Source organism: Athene noctua, chromosome 2, assembly GCF_965140245.1.
Source record: "Athene noctua chromosome 2, bAthNoc1.hap1.1, whole genome shotgun sequence".
Lineage (NCBI taxonomy): Eukaryota > Metazoa > Chordata > Aves > Strigiformes > Strigidae > Athene > Athene noctua.
The window spans coordinates 163,465,417-163,477,993 of NC_134038.1; the positions used below are offsets into that span (position 1 = coordinate 163,465,417).

At 42.3% G+C, this 12,577-nt stretch overlaps 1 protein-coding gene across 6 annotated transcripts in view; it reads left to right on the top strand.

The window, feature by feature from the left end:
- Positions 1 to 3,306, top strand: part of AMPH (amphiphysin) — a 122,612-nt gene extending 119,306 nt beyond the window's left edge. For 3 of the 6 annotated variants that reach the window (XM_074900929.1, XM_074900928.1, XM_074900930.1), the window contains one exon: positions 2,114 to 3,306. In XM_074900929.1, the coding sequence (XP_074757030.1) occupies positions 2,114 to 2,221 (108 nt within the window). In that variant the 3' untranslated portion in view covers positions 2,222 to 3,306. The remainder of the gene's footprint in view (positions 1 to 2,113) is intronic. The other 3 variants (XM_074900931.1, XM_074900932.1, XM_074900933.1) reach the window with 2 other exon arrangements.
- Positions 3,307 to 12,577: the final 9,271 nt, after the last annotated feature.

The following is a 12,577-nucleotide window of genomic DNA, read 5'->3' on the forward strand; positions in this document are numbered from 1 at the left end:
TCCATGTGTTAAACTGAAGTGCACTGAAGTGAATTGATTTTTGGCCACTGCTTTAAAAGAGAAGACTGCACTGCACACTGTTAGCACCAACACTGCTGTTAGTGCCAGTAGTGTTGGTGAAAAGCCTCCCATTGATCTGGGGCTTGAGACGTGGGGGACTCCGTCCTGCCTGGGCAGGTAGCTAAGAGCACTGCTCCGAATGAAGGACATTTCTTAAAATAGGTCTAAATACAGCCTAAGCACATATGAGTGCTGGGCACTGTGTATGAAATTGTTTCAGTGGCTGATGCTGTCCAAAGGTACGTGTTCACCAGTGTTCATTGTGTTAGCTGAACTTTCTTTTAATACAAGAAATGGCGGGGTTGTGTTTGGGTTGGGGTTTTTTTTTAATTTCAGAGTAAAACATTTTTCTTTCAGCAGGGCACTTTGCTCTTTTTATAGGGATAGATTCTGTTTTCGTTAGTCAAATTATGCTACTTCTTACCTCATGGGCAGTTCAACTGCTTTCATTATCAGCATTTGAGAACAGGACACTGCTGTAAGGACAGCAAAATCCGCTCTGTCTTCAGTCTGGTTTTCTTAGGAATGTGTTAAATATACTTAATCTTTACTTGGTGAATCCATGAAGTATACTCTTCTCTTCTGGTGTGCATCAAAATTCCATTAGCATTAATTGGAGTAAATTGTGTGCAATGATGGAGAAAATAAACCTTTACGTATTCATGTTTCTGAAACTATTCTGGTCATATCTTTATCATTTGGTACATATTTGCCCTTCATGTTTAACATCACGACAAAGATTAATCTTTTTGTCTTTTCCCTTTGTTGATTTATATAGAGTCTTTTTATCTTTGTTATTCTTTATTCTCCTTCAAAATTGACCTGTCTAAAACCATAATTCTAATATTGCTAGTAACATCAGCCTGTGTTCCCCATTCAAAGCAAACCAGTCCCACACAGTGGCTTCAATTTTTCCATTAGTCTTTAGATGAAGTTATTATCAAGTAAAACTATTCATTTCTTCGTACAATCTATGCTGCCAGTGCTAGAAAGCCGCAGTTCCTCTCTCCTGTATCCCAGATATTCCAAATACTTCAAAAACATGTCCCCGGTTACATGTACCTAGGCAATGCTATACATAATCTGTATCTGCTTTAACGATGCTTATTTTGGGGGCAGAGAGCCAGTACATCCCCGCATGCAGCCACTGAGCAATCATTACATGGTGGTGTCTGTGAAGATCTGTTTGAGCTGCTCTATCTCTTTGTGGACTCTTTGTGCAATAGTAATAAGGCAGCATTAGAAATTCTGTTTGTCATGGCTTTGCTCTGGCTCCTGCTCTTAAAAGAAATGAAGCACAGAGTTACTGAGTTAGTGAGATGAGAATAGGTTGATCATTTTTAAAAATACTGAATTGAATTTATGCCAGGTAGAACTGATCGCACTTAAGAAAATCCAGCACTTTCCAATAAGAAATCTCGCTTTTGATTGCTTGGACTGCTGGTGATTTGTTTGCAGGTTTGCATGTCAAGTTCTGGTTTAGGTTTCTAGTAGCTTTTTGAAAAATAATTGCATATTAACTAAGTTGGAGTTTCCAGAGATAGTAACTCCATAGATTGCAAGAACTGTTATTCCTTCTGACTGCCAATACATGAACAAGAGACAAAGAACTCTCAGGGGGAAAAAAAACAGATTGAAAACTACTTTTTTCCCCAACTACTATATCATGTAATGTTTCTGGTCCACTACTGTGCTCTTACTGCACAAGTGTGCCAGTATTATTGTGGCAACTTTGCAAAAAGTCTCAACGGAGATTTGCACAAATGTAGATCTGGTGTAATACTGGATGACCTGAGAGACTGATTATCCAGTTTTGAGTTCAGCCAGGGGTTAGATGGGCTAAAGCCTCCACAATATGCTCACAGTCACTCGGTCTCACACAACTGTGGTCTGGCAGAACAGAGAAAATGGTCTCTGCAAAATCAGAGGCTGCTTTTTAACCAAAGCACCAAATCTTTTAGCCGTGTGACTCTGAAATATCTTCAGGTCTGAAGCTTACAGGAAGGAAGTGAGGAGAGCTGAAGTTTAAAAGACTCTGTCTTTTTCCTTGCAGGAGGCTGGCTGGTTGACAGGCATTAAAGAATCCGAGTGGCTTCAGTACAGAGATGCAAACAGTTATAAAGGACTTTTCCCAGAGAACTTCACACGCCATCTGGAGTAGTTCTCCGCTCAGGCAGACGAACATGATACAAAGATCAGTCAGTAGGTTTTTAACCTCTTTGAAACACAGGAGCCCACCTTTTTGTAGTTTAAGCTGTTAATGGTTTACAGACTGATGCCAGACAAAGCTTGTTGAAACATATCAAAATGAGCATGAATGCAAACAGTTAAGCTAGCAATCTCTGAAGCAGTACATGAAAAAAAAAATCAGATAAAAAAGAAATGTCCTTATTTGTTCACACGTACGTGGCAACGGGTTTGTTTGTGCTTTGTCAGAGCTGTGGTGATCCTGTATTGGTCCTTTCCCATGAAATCTGAAATTAGCCTCCTCAATACCAAAACCTTAACTTCTCTGCACTAAGTGTATTGTATTGAGTTGCACTGCAGAAGATTTAGTTATCCTGTAGTAATGAGGTCAAATTATTATTAGTTTCATGTGTTTAAAAAAAATAATTAACTGCTGCAACTTTTTTCAATGTTATTTTTGGACATGCGTAATATATATACACAGAAGAACTTAAATGTGTATATATAAGTGCATATGGATATATATGCATTTTCATTACTTCATCGTAGCTCTTTGACTGTGTAGTATCATCAGTACATGCATTGCTCTTTCACTGTCTGGCATTACAGGAAACAGTTTTGTTCCAAAGCAAAACTAGCTGCTCCATTGCCAAAACATGATACAGTATCTGTGTTTGTAATGTGAAATTTTCATTCTGAGATGATGAATAACATCATGTTCAAAGCTGCTAAACCTTTGAGCAGGCATGGCTCAGTCTCCTCCTTCAGCTGCAGTAGTTACAATGAGATAATCTGGAGGGGGAGCTGTTATGATGCTAATCTATACTTTTTTATTTAATTGGCTGAATAAATTTAAAAAAAGAAACAGAACTAATCTCTGAGAAAAAATAAAAACAATATATTTTCACTATATGTATTTATGCAGCATATCTTCACAGATCCTTTTAAAATAAGATATATAATGTATCCTGTATCAAAAAGTCATCTGTAACTTATGTTTTCCAGTGCTGTGTCATTAAAAATAAACCTTTGATCCAAAGAAGCTGTTTCATCTGTGGTGCTTTTGAAGTTTTCCAACACCGAAGTTCATATATTTTATATGTTGTGTTAGAGAATCTAATCTTAATTTAATACCTTTTTTTCTCCAAAGAAACACAGCGTAACAGGTGCACCATCTAAATTCTTGCTCTCAACCCTAGTCGTGACCAGAACTCCAAAAGGTCTGAACCCCAGCTCAGCAATCTCCTAGCTGCTCCTCCTATTCCAGACTCTGACCGCCAGCTAATATCTGTCCACAAGCACCAAGGGAACTTGTCTGTGCTTGGCCATCACAGCTGAAGATTGCTACTTCTTAGTAATTTTTCACTTGTCCATTTATTTGTGTGGAAAGAAAGTTCTTCATGAATCTGCTCTATTGTGTTTCTGATGCATGGAAGAGACAAATATTTAGGAGCATCTGTAATTTCCTAGCAGTTCAGTTATTTTTCATGATATTTTGGTTGGGGGCTTGTTTTGTGTACAAACAGCATCTCTTTCCACTCTATTTCTAATTTTTCAGATTTCAGTTAAAGAAACAGATTTTTTTGTTGCTCTGGAAGAGAAGGAAAGTTGGCTTCTCTCTTTTTCAGGAGCAAGTCTAGTGATAGCTGTGTTCTGTCAAGAAGCTGAATGGCTCAACTGCAATAGCTGTGGTTTTGACTTTGAAATGTCATAATGAACAATCGGAGTCTGAGGTTGCAGGAAAGCTCTTTAGTTTTCTTGTTCATTCCTTTAACAGGTTTGGTGGTCAGTAGTGATCCAGAGCCAAGAATCTCACCAGAGAAACAACTTTCTTTTTGTTTTGATGTGTTACAATAAATTCCAGACTCCAGTGCGCTGCTTTGAGGTGGTCACAATAACCTATTACACCTCATTTACGGTGAGATTCTGATGACCTTCAGGCCAGTTCCCTGCTTCGCTACATCTGAACGCTTGCATTGCAGCAACAGGTGCTCTACAGATCACTGCAAGAGAGCAGCACTGGATGATGGAGCCTCAGTGTGGATGCCGTGTTGCCAGTTCTTTGTCTGGGGCCTGCAATCAAGCGAGACCGTCGTGCATGACAGCTCTAACCCTCAGGAAGCAGGGGACACTGTGATCAGCCCAAAGCATTTCTTTACCCAGTGCTGATTGTGTGCAGTTGCCATTATGTCCTCTTGATGCTAGAAGTACCCAAGTCAAAGGCAACACCCTTGACCTTGACTCTTCTAATGCCCTTGGTACGGATCGATGTGCCAAATCCATTGGTAAGGGGTTTGCATCATACCTGAGGTTGTATATAGATAGAAAGGTCTCTCGTCTACAGCAAAGAGCTGTCATTGTTTCTTCTGACATGCTCTTCAGAAATACTTCTTGACTCTTCATATCTTAATTCCACCTCAGTATAAAGAAAAATATAATTTCAAAAACCATCAAATGTCCCCATCTCACTGCAAGGACTGTTATTATTTGCTGGCAACAAGAAGATGTACTGATAATGTCCCAAAAGCCATGCTATTGAACATGGTGCATGTGTCATTTAAGTGCTGCTGGTTACTGTGGATATGACATACCATTCTGACATTAAATACATCTGCCTATCTCACATATGTACCACAGAGCCGCAAAGCAAAGATGCCTTACAGGAAGGATGAGGAGAATTATTAATGTTATATCTTTAAAATTCCTTGCAAAATTCCGTATACCAAGGTGATAGATGTTAAAAGAAGGCCATTGATAAGATAGCCAGAATGATAATTTTCTTAATTTTCCCTTCTAACAGAAGGAGTTCATGAATAGAAATGTATTTATAATTTTGGGTTAACAGCTGTTTCTCATATTTGATTTCTTAGTTTCATTAGACAATGAGACTTATCTCTCAGACACTTTTATGTCTGCAACTCCTGAGATGAATAATGAAATTAAATTTATTTCTCTGTGATCTGTAGAAACTTATTCTAGGGCAAGAAAGAGAAATTCTTTCCAGTATATACTGCTGTTATGTACCCCTGATAACCTCCCCCCTGGAGTTATATTAGCCTAGAATTACTTCTTCCTTTTCTTGGATTTTTCTGACACACCACATTGGACTTGGCGAATTACCAAATTTCATGCTTTCAGAGTGACTGTAAAACAATAACCCATTGTATCTTGGTTTCTCCAAAGACTTATTTATGCCTAAGACAGCACACATTACTAAACTTGTACAGCAGCTATCATTTCTAATTCTGCGTAAGATAAACCCTTCAAAAGATTTAGGGACTCGATCTCCTGATCTCGCAGGCTGATTATGCATGGTGTGGCCTTGGAAGTAAGACAAAATAACTGAAGATGGAGAAAGATCTTGTGGGGGTGAATGAATAAATTGTGTATTTGCAGCTCATCTCTCTGGTTTACTACCTTCCATGAATAATGAAAAATGCATAAGCTGAATGACGCTTCTGTCCCTTTTCTCCTCCTCCCCCTCTCCCCACTTTGCTCTCCCCACCTCTTCCAGACCTCACATCTGGGTGCATCTGTCCCTGCCTTAAGAAGATGGAGGGGAGGCTGGGGGGTTTGGTCCTACTCAGATTGTGTGGCGTTTGATTCCAAGATGCTCTGGTTACTGATGCCTAGAAGGATGTGAAGTAAATCATAGTCTCATTAAAGTGCACGCTTAATGAAAATTTCTTAGTGTCTTGCAGACAAAGGGGAAAAAGGGCATCGAAAGAAAGTCACCGTGATGGGGAGGTTAGAGGGATGGAGTTGGGAAAGGGCAGCCACTGGTTGTAGGAACAGTTTACAAGGCTGTCCCGTCCTATGCACCCATGTGTAGGCAGAGCAGCTGCAGTAGCCAGAAGTACAACAGTAGCCTCCAAAACACCACAGTTTGCTGCTAAGGACAAAATCAAGATTTTACTGTTAGTTTTTAAAATAGATTTTAAAGATTTGTCTTTTTGTATTTAAAACACTACCGTGGCAGTTGATGAAACACACTCCCTGCTAAGCCAGTACCCAGGTACAGAAAGCAGTTAGTTCAATGAATTAAGCAGGGTCATCATTTCTGAAAGCAGCGCAGAAGAGCACAGAAGTGTTTGGGGGTTTTTTTTCCAGCTGGCTGTGATCAGCAGTGTCACTGCTAGCTCTGATGTGCTCTCTGGTGGCGAGGCGTTCACTGCAGATGAGGGGACTGCAATGGACTTGGTGCAAGCAAGCCAGTGACGAGACAGCCACTTTGCTTCTGTTTTAAACCCCAGTTCTTTCTGGAGTAAAGAAATTCCGTTTAATAAGGAAGAGAAATTTTAGGAAATGGCATGTCCAGGTTCAGAATTAGAGAATATGAAGTGGGCTATGGTTTTGGACTCGGATCTCACTAAATGCGTGGTGAGACAGTTACTTCTCAAAGATTCCTCTCTTAGGTCTCCATCCACGTGATTTCAGCTCCGATGCTATCTCTGTGTGCACTGTGTCCCTGGCAGCATTTCAAGTCCATCTGTGTTTCTCTTGCACGGATGTCTTCACTCTGACCTGTTTAATCAGCACAGAAGCATCGTAAGGGGGAAGACTGTGGCGCTTCCCAAATGACAACTCCTGTAACCAACAGGAAGACCTCTTAATTAACATTAATTTGGCAAAGCTGAAATCATCTCGAAGGAATTTCGCTGTGTATTTAGATGCTTAATAGCAGCTAAGGGAAACTTCAGTGAAAGAAAATACCCAGGCAGTAGTAAAAGTACCACCCTGTGTGTATGCAGGATTTCTGTCCAGCCGCAGGTGCTAGATGCAATGCAGAGAGCAACAAAAGAGCATGTAGCCACCAGAAATAGTCTTCAGGAGTCAGTGAGACCCATGTCTGCTGAAGAGGTCAACAAACGCAAAAGTCCTGTTAGTCCTCAACCTGGTTTCAGAGGAGAAAACAGGCTGGGGTCTATTTTGGTGCTATCTGAGCACAGGCTTTGGGGCAAGCCACGCCAACCTCGGGTCACTAAGAGTGCCTTTATATTTGCCTAGACAGACTGCTTGTAGCACAAGGTATAACTGGACCAAAACACTGGAAAGGTAAGTAGCGATATACCTAAATTATTTTATTTCCAAGGTACATGCTACAAAGGAGAAGGTGAACGTATCCAGGCTTCCTATACTTCATTTATTTCAGGTAATTATTCATAAGAAGGCCAAATTCTCTATAGGAGTTTTTAAATTTAAACACATTGCGCTGCAATGGAAGGAATAATCTGTCTGTGTGTCAGTGATTGAAAAAAAAACAAAACATGTAATCTTGGGGAATAAGCTGTGTGGGTTAAGACGAGATCACCAAATGAGAAGGTCATACAAAATTCTCTCAGTGGCTAAAATCTGAAAGATCCCATATCTGGCATGGTGCTGTGACTCCCAAGGTTTTGTAGATATACAAATGAAAGTGGAAATTGTCCATAGTGACTGACAGGGATTCAGAACACTGTACTTTAAACCTGTAAGATGTTTTACAGGAGAGGTTGTATAAATGCTGAGGATCTTTGGGTATCTCCTGGCCCAAGAAAGAATATCACACTCCTGTCCACTTAAAAAGTACTCATGAATATAAAAATGACCGATGCACACCTGTTTTGCTTAAAAAATTCCGAGTATTGTAGGAATTCTCAGCATCCATCCATGCCTGTGGATGCTATATAGCATCTGCACAGCTGCTCAGGAAGGGCTTCTGAGGGTTTTACTCCTTCATACCCAGCAGAGGGTGATAGATACTAGAATTTGAAGTTAGTTGTTGTTTGGATCAATCTTCAGCTGAGAGTTTCAGTAATACCTCTCATTATCTGAAGTCGGCTCATACTTGCAGACACACAGGGCAAATTCCATGCAATAATGGCAGCAAAACCAGTTTTATGTATGCAGTAACTGGCTACTTCACCCTGCAGGCAAAGACAGAAAAGTATATTACCGAGCTGCACTGTAAATCATTGCGACAACATATCCTTGCATCTCATACATGCTAAAACTCATGCTGTGTTACAAACATGGTAAATCAGCACCAAGTAGCAAGTTACTCAGCTGGTTCAATTCAAAGAGACAATGTTGGTTTAAGAGATAAAAATAATATGCTACCTCTGCTTAAAATAATTTTATATTCTACCAGTGCTTTAATCACTAAATTATTAACTATTGGGAAAAAATTTAAAACAAAAATTTTCCTCATTTTCTAGCTCCTTCGCACTGCTTTGACCTGGTAAAGCCAGTTTCCCTCGTAATTTTCTTACATGTCTCCTCCTGTCTCTGTCTCTCTCTGTTTACCCTGCCCATAGTTTGTCCTGGTTTCACTGGGGTGAATGAAAACTGTTCGACTTGTGGTTCTGGGGCATTAGTGCTGCGGTATTTGACTTTCTAACAAAACAGCACTGATAAATTAATGTTCGTAGTTTTTTTAATGTTGGAGCGCTCAAAACCAGCAAGCCAGTCAGTCCTCAGCTGCCTGACACTGGCTCTTGAGGCTATAAAAATACTGCACCAAATCACCTCTCCCATAAATGGAGTCCTCGAAACAGTAGAGCAGACAGAGAGAGACAAGTTGTAGGGATAACACCAGTGAATAAAATATTCCACCATTTTTCTATACTGCCTGCTCGATTTAGGTCTGCAAAATCACATACAAATTCATAGTATTCCTACCCTTTGTTTTTGCCCTTTTCTGAGAGGTCTGGGGGAAAAAAAAAAAAATGTATTGCCAGGAAATGTAAGGTGAGGGTTTCCAGATACATCTGATTGATGCAGGGTGTCTGGACAAATGGTGCTGCCTGTTCCATGATTGCTTACTCTGCCCCAGGTTTTTCCTGAAACAAGGGAGAGCCTGCATGTGGTTCTCATCACTCTTATAGGGTTTCCTCTCCGAGTTAAAGCTGGGAATGGATGTCAGTAGGAGGCAATGCAGAAGTCCAGTAGTGGAGTGTTGGCACTCAGAACTGAACTGAACACATTGGTCTCTTCACATGCTTCTTGTCTGCCTTTCAAAGAAATGCAATGCGCAGTCAGTCTTTATGCTTTGAAGACCGTTTCACTCTTCTGATTTACCAAATGGAAACTAATCTGACACTTCGTCTAAGGTTTTTTCCTCTCTCTCTCAAATACCAAACACTTTGTAGAGCTCCCTTTCAGTGGAAAGAGACACCCCTCACCTTAACAGGCTTTCACACCATGATGATGTGACCACGCATCCCCTCTCAGCCCTGATGTGTGTTCACATCCCCTTTCTTTTGCTGTTAAAGCCTGAAACTTTCCAGTAGGCTTGAAGCAACAGCAGGTAATGAGTCTTATTATTTTCTTATCAGAGGGTTTAGGACTGTCTCTCATCTTGCTCTTTCAGCCTTGGAATTCTCCTTGCCTGGGAGCACAGGACGCTGCTGGCCCTTGAGGAGCAGCGGCAGGTGCATGGAAGCCTCCTGGAAGCCTCCTCAGCTTGTTCCTTTATCTGTAAGTACGCATTTCTTTCCATGTTTTTTAATGTTTTAAAGGTCCTGGTCATTGTTTATATAGGGTCATGTGTCTGATGCCCCACAAGGTAGCATTATATTCCAGAGAGCAAAAATTGCTCTACTGTGGAGAAACTAGGGAACAAAAGAAAAACATTTTGGTCTACAGGTGGTCAGAGAAGTATGGATGTACAGCAAGCTTGTGCACTGATTCGCCAAGGCTGCAGCATAGCTCAGTATTCCTCAGCGAGCGTAGGACATGGGTGTGAGACTTCTCTCCTCTGTACCATCAGTGATGCACATTGCCCTGGAGACACATTCACCCCCTGTGAACCCCAGATGCACAGACCCAGCTTAGGGGTGGACGTTGCTGCCCCGGGTAGGGGCCTGTTTCTAACTATGGCCTCCTCATCGCTGCTTTCTTTTCACTTTCCAGACATGCTGTGGGCCATTAGCCTGGGCCCTGTTATAAACCAGGCACACAAGGGCAGCAATGCTGAAGTCTCTCGCAACGTGATGGCCAGATCAGAGGCGACCTACATCCATCATCACCAGATACACCCAGGGAAGGCCCCAGGGAAGCAGCTCCACCTCCATCTCTCTGGCTCTGACCTCTCTAGGGGAACAGCCATCTCCATAGAGAAAAACCTCAGCCTCTGAAAAAGAAGACACCTGTGTCCTGCTACACAGGATTCAAGTCTAAGAAGGAAGGCAGCAAGTGCTGCTCCTGTGCAGTGTGGGACTGGGTGCCAAGCCACAAACCTCTTCCAGTCTGCAAATCCTACCTGCCAGGGATGGTCTGTGGAGCATCTTCCACCAGGTTTCCTTCCCCTCAGCCCTGGCCTTTAGACTAGCCAGAGGAACCAATGTAGTGATCAAGCAGGAGGAATATAATTTCAAACTGGAGATATAAATTATAAACACTGGCAGAAAGAAGGTCACTGCATCTATCTGTGAGATGAAATTCAGTGGCAGCATATAGGAATAGAGTAGAAGAAATGAAGAAAATGTACAGTATCCAACAAAACCTGAAGTGAATACAGATAACCAAAAGGACTAGACAATACAGAACAGTGAAGGACAGAGGGATATTAGTGAATGTTAAATGCCTGGACACACTCAGGCTCTCACTGTGGTTATAATCATGAGTGAGACAGCAAATTATCTTTCAGGATCAACGTAACATGCCCTGCCTCTGCAAAAGATCCCATGAATATTTAAATATAATAAGCTACCACAACATTCCCTAAGGTGTCACCCCCTGAATCTACCTCCAGAGTCATGGCATTTGGTGGCCATCTGGTGATGGACTCAGAGTGACTGACCACACAAACAAACCATTCAGTAATTCCACAGGGCATGAGAGTCTGTTCAAAAGGAGGTCATTTCTATGAGTAAAACCTTTGAATAGCTGAGGCCTGCATTGCTCTGCATTTTATATGAAGGAAAGAAAAAGCAAGAGGGGATGCCAAAGCCAGCAGGCGCCCCCCCGACATACCCGCAGGGGCCAGTTCCCAAAGGGGTGCCTCTCTGTTGTCTGCACATGTCTTCTGCTCAGCAAAGCCCGTTGTCACCCTTAGCCTCTGTGCCAGCCTCAGGGCCATGTCCCCCCGCTTTTCCCTCACGGCTCTCAGTCTCTGCACTAGGGCTGGAAGGAGGGATCAGCGCTGCTGTCCCGACAGCCATCCTGGCCCCTCCAGGCCAGGGAAAGCCACAGTGCTGAGACCGGTAGGGGGATGGAAGACTAGAAATGGATTTCCAGCCAGTATCTCCTCACCACCACTCTCTCTCCCGTTTGCCCCCAGACCTGCCCTCCGTGTGAATCAGAATCCAGCTTTTATCAGCCAGCAGCCACAGCAGAGCAGGATCGGCCAAGGGCCAAGGGTTCAAGCTCCAGCTACATCCACTGGTACCAAGCCCTGGGCAATGGACCACCACCCTACCTCTCCTCAAACCCAGGTCCTGTCCAGGACACCGGTGTTCCTCCCATGAAGGTCACAGCCTATTTCCCACCCAGAGACATCTGCACACTGAGGATATGTGGAGTGGGAAGCTATTGAAACACAAGCCTGGCTCCAATCCAATTGCAATTCTGTAGTATAAATATGTTTATACCTACAACACGGGAGGTTCCTGTTAGGTCCAGAGGCTGCTGGCTCCCCTTAGGGGTGTCAGGCTCCTAGGTGTGGTCTGTCATCAGTCATCTTTGCTCTGCGTCAGCCCTGGGAACGTTGGTAGGCAAAGGACAAGTTTAATCAGGACCAGAGAGGATGCTCTGATGAAGTAGCTTGGTTTCCAGGCATAAATATTCTTGGCAGAGTTTAGCAGGCTTAGTGGTTTGTGCAGTACCATTTTTGGTCATATTTCGAACTCTTCCTAACAAAGAAAGGAAGGGGAACGACTTTGAAGTTTTAAACTAACTATGTTTGCATCATGAATGAACAGATGAACAACATCTGTTTTACATAACATTACTTCAGCTATTCAAAGGTTTTACTCATAGAAATGACCTCCTTTTGAACAGACTCTCATGCCCTGTGGAATTACTGAATGGTTTGTTTGTGTGGTCAGTCACTCTGAGTCCATCACCAGATGGCCACCAAATGCCATGACTCTGGAGGTAGATTCAGGGGGTGACACCTTAGGGAATGTTGTGGTAGCTTCTCATTAGCACAACAGATTTCCAAACTGATTACTTCCTTTCACCAAGTTTGAATGCTTGAAGGCTGCAGATGTTTGTGCTCATTCTGATGAGGGCAGAGTTAAATATCTTTGCTGGCATTGATGTTATAGTCCTGATTGCCCATGGCTAGTAATGAGCCCAGATTAGCACAGGATGCCACCATCTTTCCTTCCCAACTATGAATGTGACT